Genomic DNA, 19761 nt, shown 5'->3' with positions numbered 1-19761 from the left:
GAGGAGCCTGGTGGGCTGCAGTCCATGGGGTTGCTAAGAGTCGGACACGACTGAGCAACTTCACTTTCACTTTTCACTTTGATGCATTGGAGAAGGAAATGGCAACTCACTCCAGTGTTCTTGCCTGGAGAATCCCAGGGACTGGGTGGGGGGGCCTGGTGGGCTGCCGTCTATGGGGTCGCACAGAGTCGGACATGACTGAAGCAACTTAGCAGCAGCAGCAGATCATCACAAAGGGCTTGTTACAGTGGAGAGTACTTGGGAAGCAGACCTGAGGTGGAAATTAGCCTGCAGAACAGTTATTAGGAATCTGGGCTGTGATGCAGTCTCAGCAGTGAACTCAGCTGACCCCATGGAGATCTCTGAAGCTCAGATGGCCCTGCAGAGCTGTCCCAAGTTGGGGCAAGAGGAGTATTTATATCCCTTGTATGACCAGTCATTGGACAGAGGCTGCCCTGGGAGGCAGGTCTGTCCCTGGGCTAGGTGACTCACTTTAGCCAAGTGCTTTCTGATGACGGCATTCCTAAGAGCTGGGGAAATAATTCCTTGAGTTCGAAAGGAGGACCAGGGTGGTCATCACCAGGTCCACTCCAGGGCCATCTCAGGAAAGGAGAACTGAGGCAGCACAGAGGCAAGTGCACAGATATCAAAGCAATGGATGCAGACTTCAATCAGATGCAAAATAAGTGATAAGGAAGGAGGGAGGTCTAAAGTTAATAATCCACTGTATCTAGCATGTGCATAACCTCTTACTGGCTGGTATGGTACTTGGAGCGGAAAAAGACAAATATACCTTCCCTTTCAGAGCAGAGGAGTCAACTGTAAGCATGTTATTCCCCTCTTCATCTTTGCTCTGCCCTTGACAGTGTCTGCTCTCTGCTGCAATGAGCCCAGCTTGCCCAGGTCAGAGTACACAGGGCCAGCCTCTGAAACTAATCATTTTAAAATTATGATTCTAAAAACTACACAATAAAGCTGTTGTGAATGACTGAAGAGACTTTCACCTCAATGCAGACCAGACAAATAGCTGTTGTCCTTCTGGAGAGTAGCTGTGGCTTTTCCCCAGGGCCCAACAGAGAGATTGCCAGCAAGGAAGACAGGAGACACAGCCAGACCACAGTCACACCCATGGCTGAACTTGTCAAGTTAAACTATTTCCATGTGGCAGTGGAGGCACAAAGCCGATACTAACCTTAATATGCTGAGTGACGTAATTATCAGTGCCACCTTGGGAGGTGGTGATGCCCCCATTACTGTGTGAGTTCAGCCATTTATTGAATAGCCACTTGGCAGGAATGCTGTTAGGCTTCTTTCAATTGCAGGTAACGGTAAATCCAATTCAAACTGGCTAAACAAATAAGGGGAAAAACTATTTTTACTTTCTAATTAGAAATGCAGAGTTAGAGCAAGCTTCCAAGTTGACTCAGTTAGAGCCTCCGTTGCATTTCCTAGTGATTCTCCTGACCCTGTGTTCTTTTGTATGTCAACTTCATCCATACAAAATAGTAAGATAGCAGCAGGCATTCTAGATCTCAGTTAGAAAATTAATTCCAGGGAAAGTGTTGCTTATAGAAACACTGCAAGAATAACCAGGAAAAATGTCCCCATAAGTCCTCAGTCAATCTCCTCTCACATTTTATTGGTCCACGTGTGTCACATGACCTTCCCTGAACCACGTTAGGCCCCCCAGGCCCTCCTTGGAGAGAGGTAAGGTCAGCTTCATCCAAGAGCTGCAGGTTCCCTAGGGGGCAGGACAGAAGCATCCGCATTTTGCAGATGATGAAACTGAAACATAGAGAGGTCAAATGATTTGCCAACATGTATTTATCTAATAGGGGCTTCCCTGATGGCTCAGTGATAAAGAATCCTCCTGCAGTGCAGGAGATGAAGGAGATGCAGGTTTGATCCCTGGGTTAGGAAGATTCCCTGGGGGAGAGCATAGCAACCCACTCCAGTATTCTTGCCTGGGAAATCCCATGGACGGCCTGGTGGGCTACAGTCTTTGGGGTCGCAAAGAGTTGGCCATGACTGAAGCTAATGAGCATGCATGCATTTATCTAGTAAGTGGTACCCTCAAGCTCAGACACTGGTCCTCTGACTTAGTCCTGTGATTTCCTTTAGTCCATGTTCAGATCTTCAGATCTCATGATTGGGAAATGTCTTATTTAGTTCAGCTCTCCATCCAGGATCCTACATCTTAAAATTTCTCCCTAGATGAGATTTATTATGCACATTTCCTAATAATAATCCATTAGTATGACACATGACATAACACAGGGATGATATACAATACAAGCACAATAATCTCTAAAGTATAGGGCATGTCCCTGGAAGTCCAGTGGTTAAGACTCCATGCTTCAACTGCAGGGGCTCGGGTTTGATCCCTAGTTGGGGAACTAGCATCCTGCATCCTGTACTACCCAGTTGGAAAAAAAAAAAGTGTGTATATATATATATATATATATATATATATATATATAGCAATTATGGTATGAAAAGCTATACTGTCTTAAATTTCAATTTATACTTAGGAGAAATGTCATAATGGTGCCAAATTAGAAGCAGTAATAATAGGCATCCCAGGTGGCTCAGTGGTAAAGAATCTGCCTGCCAGTGCAGGAAATGCAGGAGACACGGGTTCGATTCTGGGTCAGGTAGATCCCCTGGAGGAAGAAATGGCAACCCACTCCAGTATTCTTGCCTGGGAAATTCCATGGACAGAGGAGCCTGGTGGGCTACAGTCCATGGGGTCACAAAGATTCAGACAAGACTAAGTAAACACACAATAACACTTTAGCTGCTATTCTAAGGGATTTGCGTTGTGCTAGCCTGACAGTTTTCTTGGTATATCACTTTAAAAAAAAAAAAATAGGAGAAGAGATTATCTTGAAAATACTGATAAAGCACCCTAGCCCACAATGAAAAACATAATGTAAAAATCAATTTCAATTATTTGTGAGGTGTGTAATTTTTCAGTTGACTAATAAGTCTATCAACAAAATGAAAAAATGTCCTTTCTCCAGCACTGTTTATTGCTGTCCCTCCAGAACCATCCCTCGAGGTGTAGTTTAGAGCTGCTCCCCATGCTCTTTCGTCACACTTGCCACTCGTGTTCAGCAGCACAAAGGAAGGAGCGAGGAGCTTGGCAGTCTCAGGCTGACCTGTGAGGAGCTGGAGCGCTCACCCTTTCCTCTCCATGCAGTGTCAGTGTGGCTGGTGGTCACTCTGTGACCGTGCCTGGGGCTGTGCTGAGCTGACAGGAACTTTCCAGCAGTCCCAGCTCTGTCTAACTTTTGATTCATCAGCACAGTCTGCTAAGCCTCCAGGGGAAAAAAAGACAAGCTTTTAGGTCAAGAGTTACCCAACTGCCAGGACCTATCAGCTTGGGAAAAAGAGAAAGATGAGAAATGAAGTCACCAGGGATCCAAACGACCGTCTTGGTCCGAGAGATTCCAGTGCCACAGAGAATGTCGTCAAACCAGGTGTTCCAAGCAGAGTGAGAAACCCAAGTCCCTCCGCCTCACTGTGCTCCTGGTGGCTGGGTATTCTCAGCACTGAAGGAAATCCCTGAGTGCCCAGTATAGGTCTGAGGGAAGGGGTAATTGTACCATCTTCAGGCTGGTTGAGTCTTCTCTTTTTCTTTCTTTCTTTAATACAACTGAGAAAAATAAGACTGGTCGGTGAGACTTCCATGTTCTTAAAGACCACCAGAGGATTCCAAGTTGCTTCCCAGGCTTGTAAAGCATTTGGCTTTCCAACTGACCTTCACATCCTCTTGCAGGTTGCTGAACGGCTGATGACAATCGCATATGAGAGCGGAGTGAATCTCTTTGATACAGCCGAGGTCTATGCCGCTGGAAAGTAAGTCAGTGCCTGATGCATCTCTCATGTCTCAGTTCTGGGCCCAAGAGACTCCCCGAGACCACTGCTGACACATTGGTGAGAAGGGTCTGTCTTTCCCACGCATGCTGATGCCATTGCTTTTCTTCCCTCCTTTACCTACCTCCACCAGAATTGGGGCTATTGACCATCTCTGGACTCCTCTGCCCACCCAGACCTTCCCACCCCTGGTCCCTGTATGAAGAAAGGACTGGAAGCGATTGCCACAGTCTGTCAATACTTGAGGGGCAGAAGTGGTTGTGACCAGAGTGATGACAGTGGAGACCCATAAATATTAGCTGAATGTAATTAATATAAGTGAGCAGATTCCAGCGTGGTTTTTCCAAAGCTAGTCTTTCATTTTATAACCACCCCATGTAGTTCCTCAACCTTGAGGAGAACAGGCACATCCTCTCTGCAGGGAAGTAGAGATTAAAGGAGGGATTCCCAAAGATGCCAAGAAACCGAATATCTTTTATAAGAGGGCATTTCAAGCTCTACACTGAGGACAGACAGGGCTGCAAAGAGGCCTCACTTCTTTTTCTGGAGAAGTCACAGCGGCTACAACCTTCTTCTGGACCCTAGAGCAGGTTTGGAGCTCCAGGACAGGGCTCAGTGATAAGTCAAAGCACATGGGTACTGTGTCTTCAGTGTCCACCCCTCTGGTCCCACACAATAAGCACATTCAACAGAAGTAGCCGCCTTGGCCTCCTGCTATGAACTCGGATGCAGAAAAGAAACTAAACATCTAAACTGCTACTGGAGCAGCTCTGCAATTCTCTAACAGGGCTGAGGAACATCATCACCTGCAGGCTTCATTCCTCCCCTCTGGGTGAGAATAACAAACTGCTGAATCAAGTTCATCACTGCCTGATAAAAGCGCATTTTCCCAGCCTGGGTTTCCTCCTTTTCAAGGGCAGGGCTATGTTCAAGGACTATCAGGCAGGTTCAGAGCGCACATCCTTGATGTCTTCTGTTGTGTCCAAGGAGAGAAAATACAACTGATGAGGATTTGTTTCTTTCCACATCCTACTTTATCTCAGCATTTCCTTCTTCTGTTGAATCCTGCTTATTACCAAATGGGGCTAAAGCTGAAAAAGAGGGAGTGATTAACAAGTCTGTTAGAGTTCTGTTTGTATTCCTGTTGTGAAGGATAATCGGTCCTGATTAATTATTGATTGTTTGTCAGTGTGTAATGAGATAGGTTCCCACTGTGAGATGCAAGGTTGCAGGAGAGACGGGGGGAAAGAACCCTGAGGTAACGGTCAGTGTGCGTCCCCTTGGTTCCTGCTCCCCGGCTAACCCGCCTCGGGGTTTATTGCCAGGCTCTACACTCCTACAAAGACAGGACTTTTCAGCTAAGACAAATCACAATTAGAGATGACTTGCTCTATAGAATGCTAATGGACAATGCACTGATTACATTGAGGTCTCCATTCACAAAGCCTCTGAGAGCCCACCTGCTTCTCACAGTGTTGGTCTGACTGGGAGGAACCTAGAAGAAAGTTTTAGTATCCTTAAGCTTGGGTCCCAGCTGGGGTAGGTGGAGGGGGACAGGATGGAGAGAGAGTCTTGAGTATAACACTCCACGACCAGCGTCAGTGGCAGGAAGGACACTCCCCTATGACTTCGTATATCCTGCTCTTCTGACAACGCTTGTCACTGGAACCCACGACATTCTCTCTGTAGGCCACTGCACCTGCAGCCCTGGCTTTGGAACATCTAAGGCCACACATGTGTTCTTTAACCCTGCAAGATCGCCTGGGAGTCAGTATTTTCTGTCTGAAAAGCATGAGGTCTCACTGTCTTCTCTGGTCACAATCGGAGACCATGGCCATTAGAAAGAAACCCTTGACTCCCTTTGAATACCACCAAGCTAGACAGTTATATATAGTATCAGTGGTTCAAAAACGCCAAACTGCCAAATGACTCCACTGCTTCCTAGTATCAGGACCACAGGCGGTCTCCTGCCAGAGTGTCAGGATTTGGCAGGTGCTTCTGGAATGCTCCGGGAGCAGGATTCTGCAGGCACAAGCAGAAACAGCAGAAACTGCGCTACCAGCCGAGAGTGGCTTCTATTTTGGGGACATGTAGGCACTGACAGTTCAAACAAGGAAGGGATCTGGTGGTTTGGATTGACTCTTGCGTTTCCAGGATACTGTATCCTGAGACATTATCTGTTTCTCCTCCAGGGCTGAAGTGATTCTGGGGAGCATCATCAAGAAGAAAGGCTGGAGGTAATGTGTTCACCATACTCATTTAATAGCCTTTTAAAAAGACTGCTACTATTTTGTACCAGAGAAGAGAAAATAAAGTTGCATTACAAGTGATCAAAAAGACTGTCAGAAAATCCAATTCTTAGTAAAGAAATAATTTACAGTGCTTTGAAAGTAATTATTAGCGAGATCACTACTTGCACTTCAAAAATTAACTTGTCGTTGATCACAATGAATTACCATGGGTTGAGCAGAGGATGTTCATGAGATAATTGTGCATAAAATAAAGTGGCATTTCATGGTTTTTGACTGCCCTGTGTGGTGATCTGGTGAAGGAAGGGAGCCACAGAATGCTAATTATCTCCATACATGTATTTATGTGCATTGTTCATTTTATTAACAACTCTGGATGCAAAGAAATGATGACCCAAGAAACCCTTGGGATAAATATCCCAAAGCTTTCTTGTTTGAGCACAATTAGCCAGCATCTCTCCTGTGTGCTGGGAGCCATATTATCTGGACATTCAAGAAAGTGCTTCCTCTGCTGTGCTTGAGGGTTTACAGTGCATCCTATCACCTTGTAGAGGCAGAGCTAGTAGTAATGAGGGATGCTATAATGTTGGGGGGGAGCAGCAAACCCCCTCTGTTTCACTACATGTGTCAGCCCTAGTAGCCACTTCTTTCCCAGCATGAGTACAGACTCAGGCAAAGACCGACAAAGACCACTGGTTGAGTTGGAATTCACTTCTGCTCTTGTATAAGATCTGCTGATAGCCAAATAAATGACAGATAACAGTTCTATAATACAAGTGGAAATGGAAATTCGGAAGTTCCTGGAAATATGAACAAATGAACTTTGGTGACCTATTTGCTCCCTTTCCCTTCCTCTCTTTACCCACTCCAGGGACTGTAAGAGTGTGAAGAGAAAATTATATTCAACCTTAAATACGGAAAAAGATTCACATCCCCACCCAGTCCTCCACCTTGCCTGAGTTACCATTTCACTCAGAATGTCGACCCATCCATCACTGCTCAAATAGGACTGTATCCCTTTGTGAATTATAGCTGCAACTGTTCAATGCTGCCTCTGTCATTATATGATATTCTCCCTTTGTGTGTTTGTGTGTCTTATAAAAACATTCGTCATATTGGATAAAGGGCCCACTTTACTCCAGCATGACCTCATCTTAATTTAACTAATTACATTTGCAGTGGCCTTGTTTCCAAATAAGCTCACATTCTGAGGTACTGGGGGACAGGGCTTTAGTATATCTTTTGTGGGGGACAAAATTCAACCTATAACAGACACTTTGGAGATGAGTCCAATAATGTCCAGTGAAATCAACAGCAAGGTGCAGGCTGCCAGAGTACACCTGAGGATGAAGGGGAAGCTTTGGTGCAGTAACTCTCTTCCCCTCTGCATCCACAGAACACTTGGTCATCACTCATCATACTTTGCAAAATTTCTTACATACCTTTTGTAGAAAATAGATTAACATGCATCTTTCGCAAAATGCTTTTCAATCTTGCCAATAAACACTCAGGCTATCCCCAAGATACAGATATTGATATCAGGTCACAAAAGTTCACAGCCACCCACCTGAGGCTGTTGAAAAGATAGACCATAACATCATAGCATGAAGGCTACAAAAGCAGGTTTCAACTAGCATCCTTCACTTTTTGTCCCAAGACCACCACTTGCTAGCTGTTTTGTCCAGGGCAAGTTACTTCTCTTTGCTGTGCCTCAATTTACCCACCTGTAAAATGGATGGCATAACTGTTCACGGAGCATTGTGCTGATAAAGTGAGATAAGGTGAACAAAAGAATTTTGAAAGCTGTGCTTTAGAAATCCTCATAATATCATTCTTCACCCACTCAGAACAGCTGCTGTAGATGCCCCCTGAAGTCCATGATAATTCATCAGGTTGTTGTCTACTCTTGTATTTGAACATAAATATTGGTATGCACACCCATGGAGGCCAAACATTTTACAGAAAGCCTAATTTGGGAAAAATAAGTCTATGGTGGTCTAAGGGTAGAATGCATGGCTTTGGCAGGGCCAACTGCTCTGCATAATCCAGAAGGCTGCACTCATTTTTTAATAAGATTCCATCCAGAGCTTTTTGTTGAAATTCTGAGAACACTTGCTGAAGGAGACCCAACTTCCCTGTGGCAGATTGCTATTATACTAGGTATCACGAGGTTGATGGATTAACTTGGAAAGTGCATCAGCCCTCTTGGGGTATGTAATTTCCAGATGTATATCTCTGTAGACCTTCTGTTAGTGATTCAAATTACTTTTCAGGGAATTGACTTCAGTAGGATGGGGTTACTGACATTTTCTACACATTTTTCTTGTTGCAGCCAAGTTATCAGAGTTGTCACCATCATTCCTCATTGGTTATCATTAATCATACTAGTCTTTTATGTGGAAGGGCTTCAGGCATTGACTCTACAGCTGACGGAATTAATAAACGCCTTATTTCAAATACTCTCGAAGTTTGGTCTTAACCTTTGAATCTCAAATGCCCTTTTTTCCTTCAGCCAGTTCAATTGAATTATATACCTGGAGAAATTAAATTGTATTGAACTCTACCTCCCAATTTTAATTTATAGAACTATAGTTCTTAAGACATATTTCATATTCCACAATCACAATAGTGCAATTTCATTTCCTGCCCTTGGGTGTGGTTTTGAGGAGGTAATGAATTTGCTGACAAGATTTCCACATTTCATTCCCTTAGGAATAAAGTGGTGGAAGTTTGAGTTAAGGATTTTAGGGTTGTTTTCCTAAAATAACATTTTCAATTAATAAGAAGTTGAATGGGAAGAAAATTTACTCATATTTATTGATTAAATTTATTCTATTTCCATGTAGTTGGTACCTTCCTGTGAAGGCAATTGGTTGTATGACTCTTTCCAATTGGTTGGAAAGAGTCATAATTCAGAGACACTAGGGTCCATGGTCTTTGGCAGGGGGTGTATGGAAAGTTCATGATCAATCAACACTATATCAGATGCTTGGTGAGTATTCAGATCAGATCAGGCGCTCAGTCGTGTCCGACTCTTTGCGACCCCATGAACCGCAGCACGCCAGGCCTCCCTGTCCAATACCAACTCCCAGAGTTCACTGAGACTCACGTCCATCGAGTCAGTGATGCCATCCAGCCATCTCATCCTCTTTCGTCCCCTTCTCCTGCCCCCAATCCATCCCAGCATCAGAGTCTTTTCCAATGAGTAAACTCTTCGCATGAGGTGGCCAAAGTACTGGAGTTTCAGCTTTAGCATCATTCCTTCCAAAGAAATCCCAGGGCTGCGTATTAGTGGCTGTCTATTTGAGCTCTGAAAGCAGTCCATCCTTTAGGCTTTTTTTACTTACTCTCTCACTTTCCATCCTGACTCTCCATGCCTACCACTCACCTTTGCTTTGCCACCACCCAGTCACCTGTGTGTTGTCATAGTCTTTCCTCTGCCAGGTCTTCCAGATAAAGCTTCCTTCCCTTCAGACCTCTTTCTCTAGGATCTGACTTCAAGTCCCCAGTCATCAGCTTCCCTTTGCCCTTACCTTTCAATGACATGAATGAAGAAATTTATCCTTTCACCAGTTTTAAAATGTGAGGCACAGTAAATTATTTCTACTGCTATAATAATAATATGACTCAATGGTATAACCAGCAATTTTTAAAATATTTCTTTCTGTGTTTGTTCAACATATAGGAGGTCCAGCCTGGTCATAACAACCAAACTCTACTGGGGTGGAAAGTAAGTCAAATGTCTTTCCTTCTCTACTCGACAGGGAACAACTAGTAGTTCATGCTTTAATTATTTTAGGCAATCATTTTACATCTAACATACTAAAATTAATTGGTTTAGAAAGAAAGTTTTTTTTTTGTCTTACTTGAAGGAAATTGCAATTAGCCTAGGATTCAATTTTTAGCAAGATACCCTCAAAGTAGTTTAGTGCAAAGCATGTGGTCACTTGTTACTAAGTGATTCATGGAGATTTTCAAATACCAACCTCATACTTAGAACCATTTCCAAAATAGTTCAAATTTCAGGCAAAGAAAATAAGCACATAGCATCACAGAAGAAAAGCTACTTAAATCTGCCAAAACTCAGACTTCTACAGAAAGCAATGATAAAAATATCTTTCCTGGCCCCACGTGTAAGTCTCTGATCATTTCTGCAGAGGGCTCTGAAAATGCTGATCAAAAGGACTATCTCATCGAAGAATAACAGGAAGCTGCCTGTATCACTTTCTGTCAGGTTAAATGAAAGAGTGGTCCTCTCCCTGTTGTGGGATACAGAAAAATTTCACAAGTTGAATTGGCTTCTGATGGGCCTACCGGTGTTTGAACTGGTGCTTACATTATTCAGCAGGTCTTAGAAGATTGGCCTCTTTGACAAACAAGTGAGAAAATAGCAGGCTATTTCATATACTTTTCATGGAAATCTCAAAGATTTTCATGGAGTCACAGCAAAAAAAGAAGACAAGTACAAACAAACAAAACCTTATTTACTTCCCTATAATTCATAAGGAACAGTTAAAGATAAAATTGAAGGGGAATCTTCTAATGAAAACACACACTCATATTTTATTGTTGTTTTTGAGCTTGTTTATGATGAATATGAAGATAGAAACATGGATTTTAGATTTTTATCTCTATTGTAGCCTATTAAAAAATAAAACCAACGGTACCTATAAGAAATGTAGGTTTGCATTATGTGTACTCTGATTCATGGGGCCAGTGCTTGGTGCTTTTGCCGTGGAACTGAAAACCTTGCCTATAATTTAGAAATAAACAGGAAATATGACAATCTGCAAGAACCAGTATGTAGTGGAGTACTACATGCAATATTATCTAATATACTTAAAAGATATAAAATCACCAAAAGTGAATGATAGACTACTGTGTTTTAAAAAGGGGTTGCCAACGGTATTGATGTTAAAGAAATAGTTCATCAATACTTTAAAACTCAAGGATCACATTTCTTTCTAATTGTCTAGAGTTTGAAAATGGTCTTGGCAGGAAAAAGTCTTAAAGGTTTTTTTTCTTGTTAGGAAACTAATTTAAAGAAGACTCGGTACATCACATTTTAAAAGAAAACAGCTGTTCGTTTTCTTCTGAAAGGCAAAGGGCACTTTCAAATTTACTTCCCTTTTCAGAAAAGTCAGTATTATCAGTAGCCTAACAGTCTTACAGTAAGCTCACAAATTGATGTCGTATTTTTTGTTTTTGTTTGGTTTAGGACTGGTTAACACAGTGGGAAGGTTGAGCCATTTGTCAAGTTATCAAATTATATATGGACAGGCATACATGGCTGACTTGTTATTTATATGGTATGATGACAGTGATGGTTAATTCATCTCTGGAGGTCTCCAAAGCCTCTTGATATACTGCCCACCAGTCTTCTCTCTCCAACCTGCCGTGGTACAGACTTGCCAAGAAAAGGGAATAGCATTAACAATTCAGTCAAGAATGATTATTCTTCTGCACTTTTGAAAGAGCAGTTTTTAAAAAAGCACACCCCACTCAAAGTCATTTGCTTCTTTTTCTTCTCAGAGCTGAAACAGAAAGAGGGTTGTCAAGAAAACATATTATTGAAGGTGAGTACTGCTGCTTCCATTTTATTTTCATTCGTGGGTTGCCAATTCAAGAAAGGTATCAACCAAATAAGTTCAAAACACATTGGAAGGGGAAAAAGTTTCTCTATGAGAAGAACAACAATCAACCATATGTTTCTTCCTGAGAGGTGAAGTAATAATATACAGGGGAGAATGAAAACGCAAAAGCGAATGACTGGATGTTCTGGCATTCTTCTTTACAACTATACTAACATTAATAAAGCACTTCCATGAGGTTTCTTACTGTGCTTTATTGAGCTATAATTTATATATCATAAAAGTTTACCCATTTCAAATGTACAACTCATTGGCTCTGAGAATATTTACAGAGCATGCAGTCATCACCATGCTTCTGGTAGGTAGTTAGAATAGGAAACAAGAGTCCAGAATGGCGGTGGCTAAAAGACAAGCAAGGGAAAAGCCTGCGAAAATAGAACAAAGGAAGGTCGAGGACCAGAGTGAGGACCTCAGGTGGGACAAACACCCCTCAGGTATTTACACAGGGAAGGCCCAGGGGGGAGGAAGAAACATATAAAAAGAGGAGCCAAAGGACCGGGGGTCTCTCTCTCTCCCGCGCTCGTGCACATTCTCTCTCTTTCTCTCTCTTCGCATCTTTTGGGTTGGCACGCCCCCACACCTCGAGGATGTATTTTCCTTTATTTTCTAAATAAAACTGAGGGAGCTATAACACTGTCCGAGAGCTGTGATGCACCAAGGACTTTAATGTCCGTTGCTTCAAATTTTTGTTGAGAGGAGACAAAACCGAGGAGATTACACTCCCCTGACACTTTCATTTTAAAACACCTTCATATCCCCCCAAAGAAACCTGATACCTACTTACAGTCACTCTTATCCCCTCCTTACGCTCTCCCACAGGCCAGGCAGCCACCAAACTACTCTTGTCTCCATGAATTTATGAGTTCTGGACATTTCATATAAATGAGGTCATATAATATTTTGTGACTGGCCTCTTTCACTTAGCATAAAGTTCATCAAGTTGTGGTATGTATCAGTATAAATGAAAAAAATGTTTAAAGGGGCTGCCATATGTTTCTAATATCTTTACACAAGTTCATGAACTATTTCATAAAAATTCAAGATTTTTATACCTTTATATTCATAATTAATCATTGAGACAAATGATTTTTCTCCTTTTTAAAACTAATCTCACTTATGAAATACTAAAATCACCCCAAAAAACGTAAGATGTACTCTAATCCCACTACTTTAAAAATAAAAATAAATAAATTCCTCCCTTTGCTCACCTCATCCCACTCCATAGTTTGACAATCCAGTGCATATCCTTCCTTACTTTTCCCTGTAGTTATACTGACTTCTCTGTCTACCTGTACACACTTACTTATAAGCACAAAAATATATGTACTGATCACTAACTGGTTTTAGTATATTTGTAGGCATCTGGGTTTTGAAATCAGATGAACATTGGTTCAAGTTCCAACTCTTGTCATTTATGAGCTGGGGTACTTTGTACAAGTTACTTAATCTCACTTAGGCTCATCTCTTGGACTATAAAATGGGCTATAAATATCCTGCTTCACAAGGTTACTATTTAGGGATTGAACTTAGATTATTCACATAGAGCACAGTGTCTGTCGTATAATATGCACTTAGTAATGTTATTTTTGTCATCATCATCACCATCATCATTCTTAATAATGAACCTACTAGTGTTCCTTCTATGGATAAGGACACTAAGTAAGTAACATTCTGAAACTGCCACAATGAATGACCACTTTCTAGCTCTTGAGAAAGCTTCCAAATTCCTCACCCAAACAAAATCCCTTCTCAGGTCACATGTCCAGTTTGACATTGTACAGTCAAACCCAGCCTTCCTCCCCAACTGTTCCCATTCCTGCTCTAGTATTTGCCCCAATGATGTATGTCATCTACCACAAAGATTGTCAACAAGAAAAAATCCAAGTGTACCAAGCTGAACAGATATGGTGGCAGTGTGCTGCCTAGAAAGTTCTTGTTTTTCTTTTCTTTCTGATCTAATTGATTCCAGAAGAGATTCAGAAAGTGGTTTACAATAGCAATCAACAAAGAAATAGAAAATTAATGACAAAAAGAATAGAGAAGTTGTGCTACTGTCTTCTCACTCAGTCTCCGTTGCTTTAATATGTACCAGTGTGTATGAATAATTTCAGAACTCTTTTTCTCTCTTTTTTAAGTCACGTTTCTTCAAGCCTCATACAATTTAATAGAAATACCTTAAAATTTCTCCCCCTTTAAATACATTGGGAATTCTCTTAAGGAACTAATCTCTCAAGATGGATAAACCAGTTCAACTGAAATTCAAGCTGACCCAGATTCAAAAAATAAAAAATTTCAAATTTTCAGATTGAAGAAGAATTGGGATTAATTATTATAATGTTCAAATGAGGGAAGAGAAAGTTGATAAAGAAATTTATGAGAAGAAAATGAAAGGTTCTATTTGCTCAGGAGTATAGATGAGGACCAAGGTCCATCCTTCACAGAGAAGGGAGAGGAAGGTTATATAGTTCTTCACTTCTGGTCCATTCATGCAGGGATGAAGGAGAACCATTAAGGAAGATTTCTGAGCTCACCCTAAGGTATAAGCTCACCCTGTATAGAGAAATACAGTCCTCTTTTATCTAATTCTGAGATAGGTAAATCCTGTTGGTACTATTCTAACTAGAAGCTGGAGGGGTGATTTCATGATTAAGAGCATTGGTTATGTATCATCCATCAGGCTGGCTTTCTGGTCCCTGTTAGAATAGGGAAATCAACCCTGAATATCTATTGGAAGAACTGATGCTGAAGCTGAAGCCCCAGTACTTTGGCCACTTGATGTGAAGAGCTGACTCATTGGAAAAGACCCTGATGCTGGGAAAGGCTGAGGGCAGGAGGAGAAGGGGGCGACAGAGGATGAGATGGTTGGTTGGTATCACTGACTCAATGGCCATGCGTAAGCAAACTCTGAGAGATAGTGAAGGACAGGGAAGCCTGGTGTGCTGCAGTTCATGGGATCACAAAGAGTTGGGCATGACTGAGTGACTGCACAATGACAAATGAGACAATGGAGACTGAGCTCAGAGAGTCCAATAGGGTTGATGATGAATAGACTTCACTTTCATGCATTGGAAAAGGAAATGGCAACCCACTCCAGTGTTCTTGCCTGGAGAATCCCAGGGACGGGGGAGCCTGGTGGGCTGCTGTCTATGGGGTCACACAGAGTCGGACACAAATGAAGCGACTTAGCAGTAGCAGCATTATAATGTTCTTACTGTTGGTTTTATTTTGCAGTTTACAGTGTCAGCCAAAGACGAAAATACTCTTGAGTGCAGGAGAGTCAGCTCAAAGGATATTTCTAGGCAGACTGAAATTAGAGAATTGAGTGAATTTTAAGGAAAAAAAAGAAGAGACATGAGATTTCTAGACCCAAAATAAATTTTGAAGAGGTTTACAAATCGTTATCCTCGGGGTTCACTGAGACTTGTCCTGTGATGAAGGTGACCTTATTCAAGATTGGAGTTTCATATGCATATTACATTTGAGAAGTACTTTTGAAGAATGAGACAGAAGTCCAATTCTTGTAGAGCTCAGGCCACGTGTGTGCTGGATGACCTTGGCTACCTAAGTTATTTTTTAGAGTATAAAATTAGCTTAATTTGGGTATAATGCAGTTTTTTAAAAAATCTATGAAAGACCTTTTCAACAAGCCCTAAGTCCTTGACTTAGATACAGTTAGAAACAACATTATCCTTAGATTCACAAGGAAGGAGTGAATATATTCTATACTTCTATATTCATTTGAATATTCTATACTATATTCATTTGGAATCATAAGATCCACTCAGGCTCTGAAAGTCTATTTATCAATTTAGCCATTCCACAAACATTCATTAAACTCAAATTTGTGCCAGTGTTAAAATTAAGCAGATAAAAGCTCTTTAGTATCTAACATGAAAAAATGGAAATAGTTTGGTAAGTCAAATTGTAATCATAAGTAAAGTGTTTATTTGCTTTTATAAGCAAAAGCTGTGTCTGTCTGTATTTGCCTTTAAGGTAAGCAAGAGTTTTGTTATGTGATTCAAAACACAAACCCATTGTCACAATTTTAGGAGTAGGAGGGGAAAAATATTTTAAAAAGCTCCGCTTAAGACTTTTTAATGAAGGGCAAATGTCAAACCCTACAATCTGAACTTTTTAAGAAAGAGACGATTGATAATTTTCAATTAAAGAATAAATTTCCTAACAAATGGATTCACTACAGGATTCCTTTCTGATGTACCGTGTTCATGGTAAATTGAAATCATCCACCCCAAATAATCATGTTTCATAATGGGAGGTGTAGCCACTTATTCTAGTACAGGACAGTCTTCTTTAAGAAGCATGTCTCAAATCATGACTGAAGGTCTGATGAGAAGAAGCTGGAAAATTAAATGGAGAAGCAGTGTACATTATTTAAGGCAACATCTTTTTTCAAGCCTGACAGGAAAACAAATATGCCATAGGCGTAGAAGATGATGACACAGCATATTTGAATAGAAGCCTTGCAGAATTTCCAAACCACTCACGGCCTTATTTCTACAAAGTTAAACTTGCCACAGTGAACACATGACCCACTTCTAACCCTGCCAACCTGCTTAATGTCTGAAATGAGCATATTTCTATAGATGCCTGTGAGATAGGTTTAATTGAATTGTTTCACCTTATGAACAATGCAGTTCCTATTAAACTTCAGAACCTAAAAGGGAGATTAACTTCGATTTCTTTTTACTGTAGTCACTTGAAAGCTATTTTCTTTACATAACATAATTTATCCTCCTGTGGATTTTTAAGGAATTTCCAGTTAACTTCTAGACATTTCCCTGAGAGCAGGAAATGTTTTTCCTGCTCCTCCATTTTCACTCCCACAGATACTGTGTTAGTGCCAAGAGACAGGCTAATGTCCAAAGTGCCTTCCCAGACTTCCCTGCTCGTCTAGTGGCTAAGGATCCACCTGCCAATTTGGGGAACATGGGTTTGATCCCTGGTCTGGGAAGATTCCACATGCCATGGGGCAACTGGGCCAGGCACCACAATTACTCAGCCCATGCTCCGAAGCCCATCCTCAGCAACAAGCGAAACCACTGCAGAGAGAAGCCTGTCCACTGCAACTAGAGAGCAGCACCTGCTTGCCACAACCAGAGAAAGGCTGAAGCAATGAAGACCCAGAATGGCCAAAAGGAAATAAACAAATAAAAATTTAAAAACGAAAACAAAATTGCACTTCATCAAGTACATTCAGTGCATGAGCGCACGTATGTCCTTAGGTTATGATTAGCTGTTTGGATGCCCTTCTGGAGCCAAGGTTAATGCATTTTCACACACCTACTTAAAACAATACTTGGCCCCAAGTCAGAGCTCAACAAATTTTTGCTCAATGGAAATAGAACATGACTATGTGTTTATTGGAGATAAACTCTAAATGGCTCTCAAGAAGACACTTGTTAGCAAGCCTTCATGTTGCTACAATTTAGCTACAAGATTAAAGCATCCAAATAGAAAAAGGCAGGACTATCTGATTTGTTTTGCAGTCACATGAAGGATCGAAACAGAAAGATCATCTAGCTCCATTTTGTGTTTGGAAAGATGAGAATACTAAAGCCCAGAGGGGCTAAAAGACATTGGCAGGGTCATTCAGACCCAGCCAGAGCCGGTCCCGAGCTCTGTGTCTCACCTGCACGCACACCTCTCCTCTGAAGGCTAGACTGGCCCCTCCACCGGCCAAGAGCGCCGTGGGGTTGCCTGGTGCGCTGCTCAGACCCAGCATGGCTCTCACCACCGATCTATTTCTCCCGTGACTTCATTTACTAACAATCCCATCATTCTCAGGCCAAAAATCTAAGAGTCCTTGATACCTCCAGCTCCACACTCCATATTCAGCACACCTAGAGTCCTCTTATTTCTACCTATACAACTTTTCCTGAACATGAATACTTCTCACCGACTTGGTCCACGCATGCTCTGCTGCAGTGACCTCCTTCTGGTCTCCTTCCCTGCTTTCTCTCTGGCTCCTCACAGGTCACTATCAGCAGCTGGGTATCAGTTCAGAACACAAATCTGCTTACATCATTTTCCAGGCTTAACTCTCATTGCCTTACCCCCTCACCAACATTCTGCTATCTCTGCTGCTGCTAAGTTGCTTCAGTCATGTCCGACTCTGTGCGACCCCACCGACGCCCACCAGGCTCCCCCATCCCTGGGATTCTCCAGGCAAGAACACTGGAATGGGTTGCCATTTCTTTCTCCAATGCATGAAAGTGAAAAGTGAAAGTGAAGTTGCTCAGTCGTGTCAGACTCTGCTATCTCACGTGGAGTAAAATCCGAAATTCGTACCATGGATTACAAGGCTTCATGTGATTAAGATTTTCAAAGTGAGTGGACAGTGCCTCTTAGGAACACAACCTCTTTTTACTTCAATTCAAGGTCAGAGTACGGACTTGGTGGATCACTGATAGGATGCAACCCGTCATTTCTTATATTCTTATATGAATACTCTTGACTCTTGGCCTAAATATTAAAAAATAAGAAAAAAGGGCTTTCCAGAGAAAGAACTGAGAAATGAGGAATGACTGAATACAGAGAATATTGTCATTATATCAAGTTCCGTGTCATTATTTATGGATACACACTATTACCTTGAACAATGAACCTATACCAACAAATGCTTTCAATATGTACCATTTGCTCCATAAGTATAAATACTACATCCATGCATCTTTAAACACCCAAAACCTGTCACAGTTTCAGAATCAAATTGAGACTCAGTACATGTTTAGGTCACTGAAGAAAAAAACTTACATCATCACTGATCACACCTCATTTCAACAGGGTCAAGTCAGTCATAGCTTTTTCTCCTAGTTACTCTTAGCCCTGGCCAAGCTATTAAGAAGAGACACAGGGGTAGAAGACCATCATCAGAAAGGAGAACTTTGTTTCCAGTGCCAGGCATGGGCCAGAACTGTCACTAATGACTTCCTTTTCAAACAAGGAGGTCCAGTGAAAATTGGCGTTTAGTCTTTGGCACTGTTTATCCTGAACCTTTCCAGATGTGAGCACCACTGTTATAATTACCTCACTTCTATAGACTGTTACGTCTACCAAGTGCTTGCCAACTGATTTTATTTGCTCTCTGGAGCGGTGATTCTGAAAGTCATAAGTATTGTTGTCTCCACTACAGATTAGAGAACCGAGTCACACACAAAAAAGTCAAATAACTCTGTGGGATAGCAAGTGGGATCACATGCTCGAGTACAGATTTCCAAGCTTTCAGACCTTGGGATACCCTGTTATTTGGGCTTCCCGGGTGGCACTAGTGCTAAAGAACCTGCCTGCCAATGCAGGAGACGTAAGAGACCTGGGTTCGATCCCTGGGTTGGAAGATCCCCTGGAGGAGGGCATGGCAACCCACTCCAGTATTTTTGCTTGGAGAATCTCATGGACAGAGGAACGTGGTGGGTTGTTTGCTTGGTTATCTTTTCCTCTCCTTACTTCCTCCATACATACAACTGGTTCCAGAGGGGGTTCATATCATAATGCTTTTTAAGGTAAATTTAATTATAGATGCCCATTGAGATAGCTGGTAATACCCCGAGCATGAAGGTCACCATAGTTTTTAAGGATAGGCATTAGACCTTACCTTACAATACCTGTCTTTCCCTATCTCTTCATCAGTGCTTCTCTTAACAAGCTACCATCACAGACAATCAATCCTTTCTCAATGAATGAAAAAATATTTCCGGAACTGGATTCAAGCACTCCATTTTCCTGTCAGAAAAGTAATTGTGGCTGGCCAATAAACCAGTTTGAAAAATCAAATTTAAATGAGCCAGATTTAAATTTATAAGAGCCTCATTTAACATGCAATTAATTTTATGCCTATAATAAAAAGAGAAAAACCTCCAGTCTTCCTGTGGAATTAAATAGGCTGATAAGGAAGTGCTGTGCCTCTTAGAAATGAGATAAAGTAATTCTTGAACACTGTCATCCTTTTGGTTGCATAATATTGT

General features: G+C 41.6%; 1 protein-coding gene across 2 annotated transcripts in view; it reads left to right on the top strand.

The window, feature by feature from the left end:
• KCNAB1 (potassium voltage-gated channel subfamily A member regulatory beta subunit 1) overlaps positions 1–19761 on the top strand; it is a 450729-nt gene that overhangs the window by 357932 nt on the left and 73036 nt on the right. For both annotated transcript variants that reach the window (XM_027542870.1, XM_027542880.1), the window contains exons 4-7: positions 3782–3861; positions 6072–6116; positions 9814–9858; positions 11661–11704. In XM_027542870.1, the coding sequence (XP_027398671.1) occupies positions 3782–3861; positions 6072–6116; positions 9814–9858; positions 11661–11704 (214 nt within the window). The remainder of the gene's footprint in view (positions 1–3781; positions 3862–6071; positions 6117–9813; positions 9859–11660; positions 11705–19761) is intronic.

This window comes from Bos indicus x Bos taurus, chromosome 1 (genome assembly GCF_003369695.1).
Source record: "Bos indicus x Bos taurus breed Angus x Brahman F1 hybrid chromosome 1, Bos_hybrid_MaternalHap_v2.0, whole genome shotgun sequence".
Lineage (NCBI taxonomy): Eukaryota > Metazoa > Chordata > Mammalia > Artiodactyla > Bovidae > Bos > Bos indicus x Bos taurus.
The sequence above is the reverse complement of the archived record's forward strand: the minus strand, read 5'-3'. Positions and strand labels throughout refer to the sequence as shown.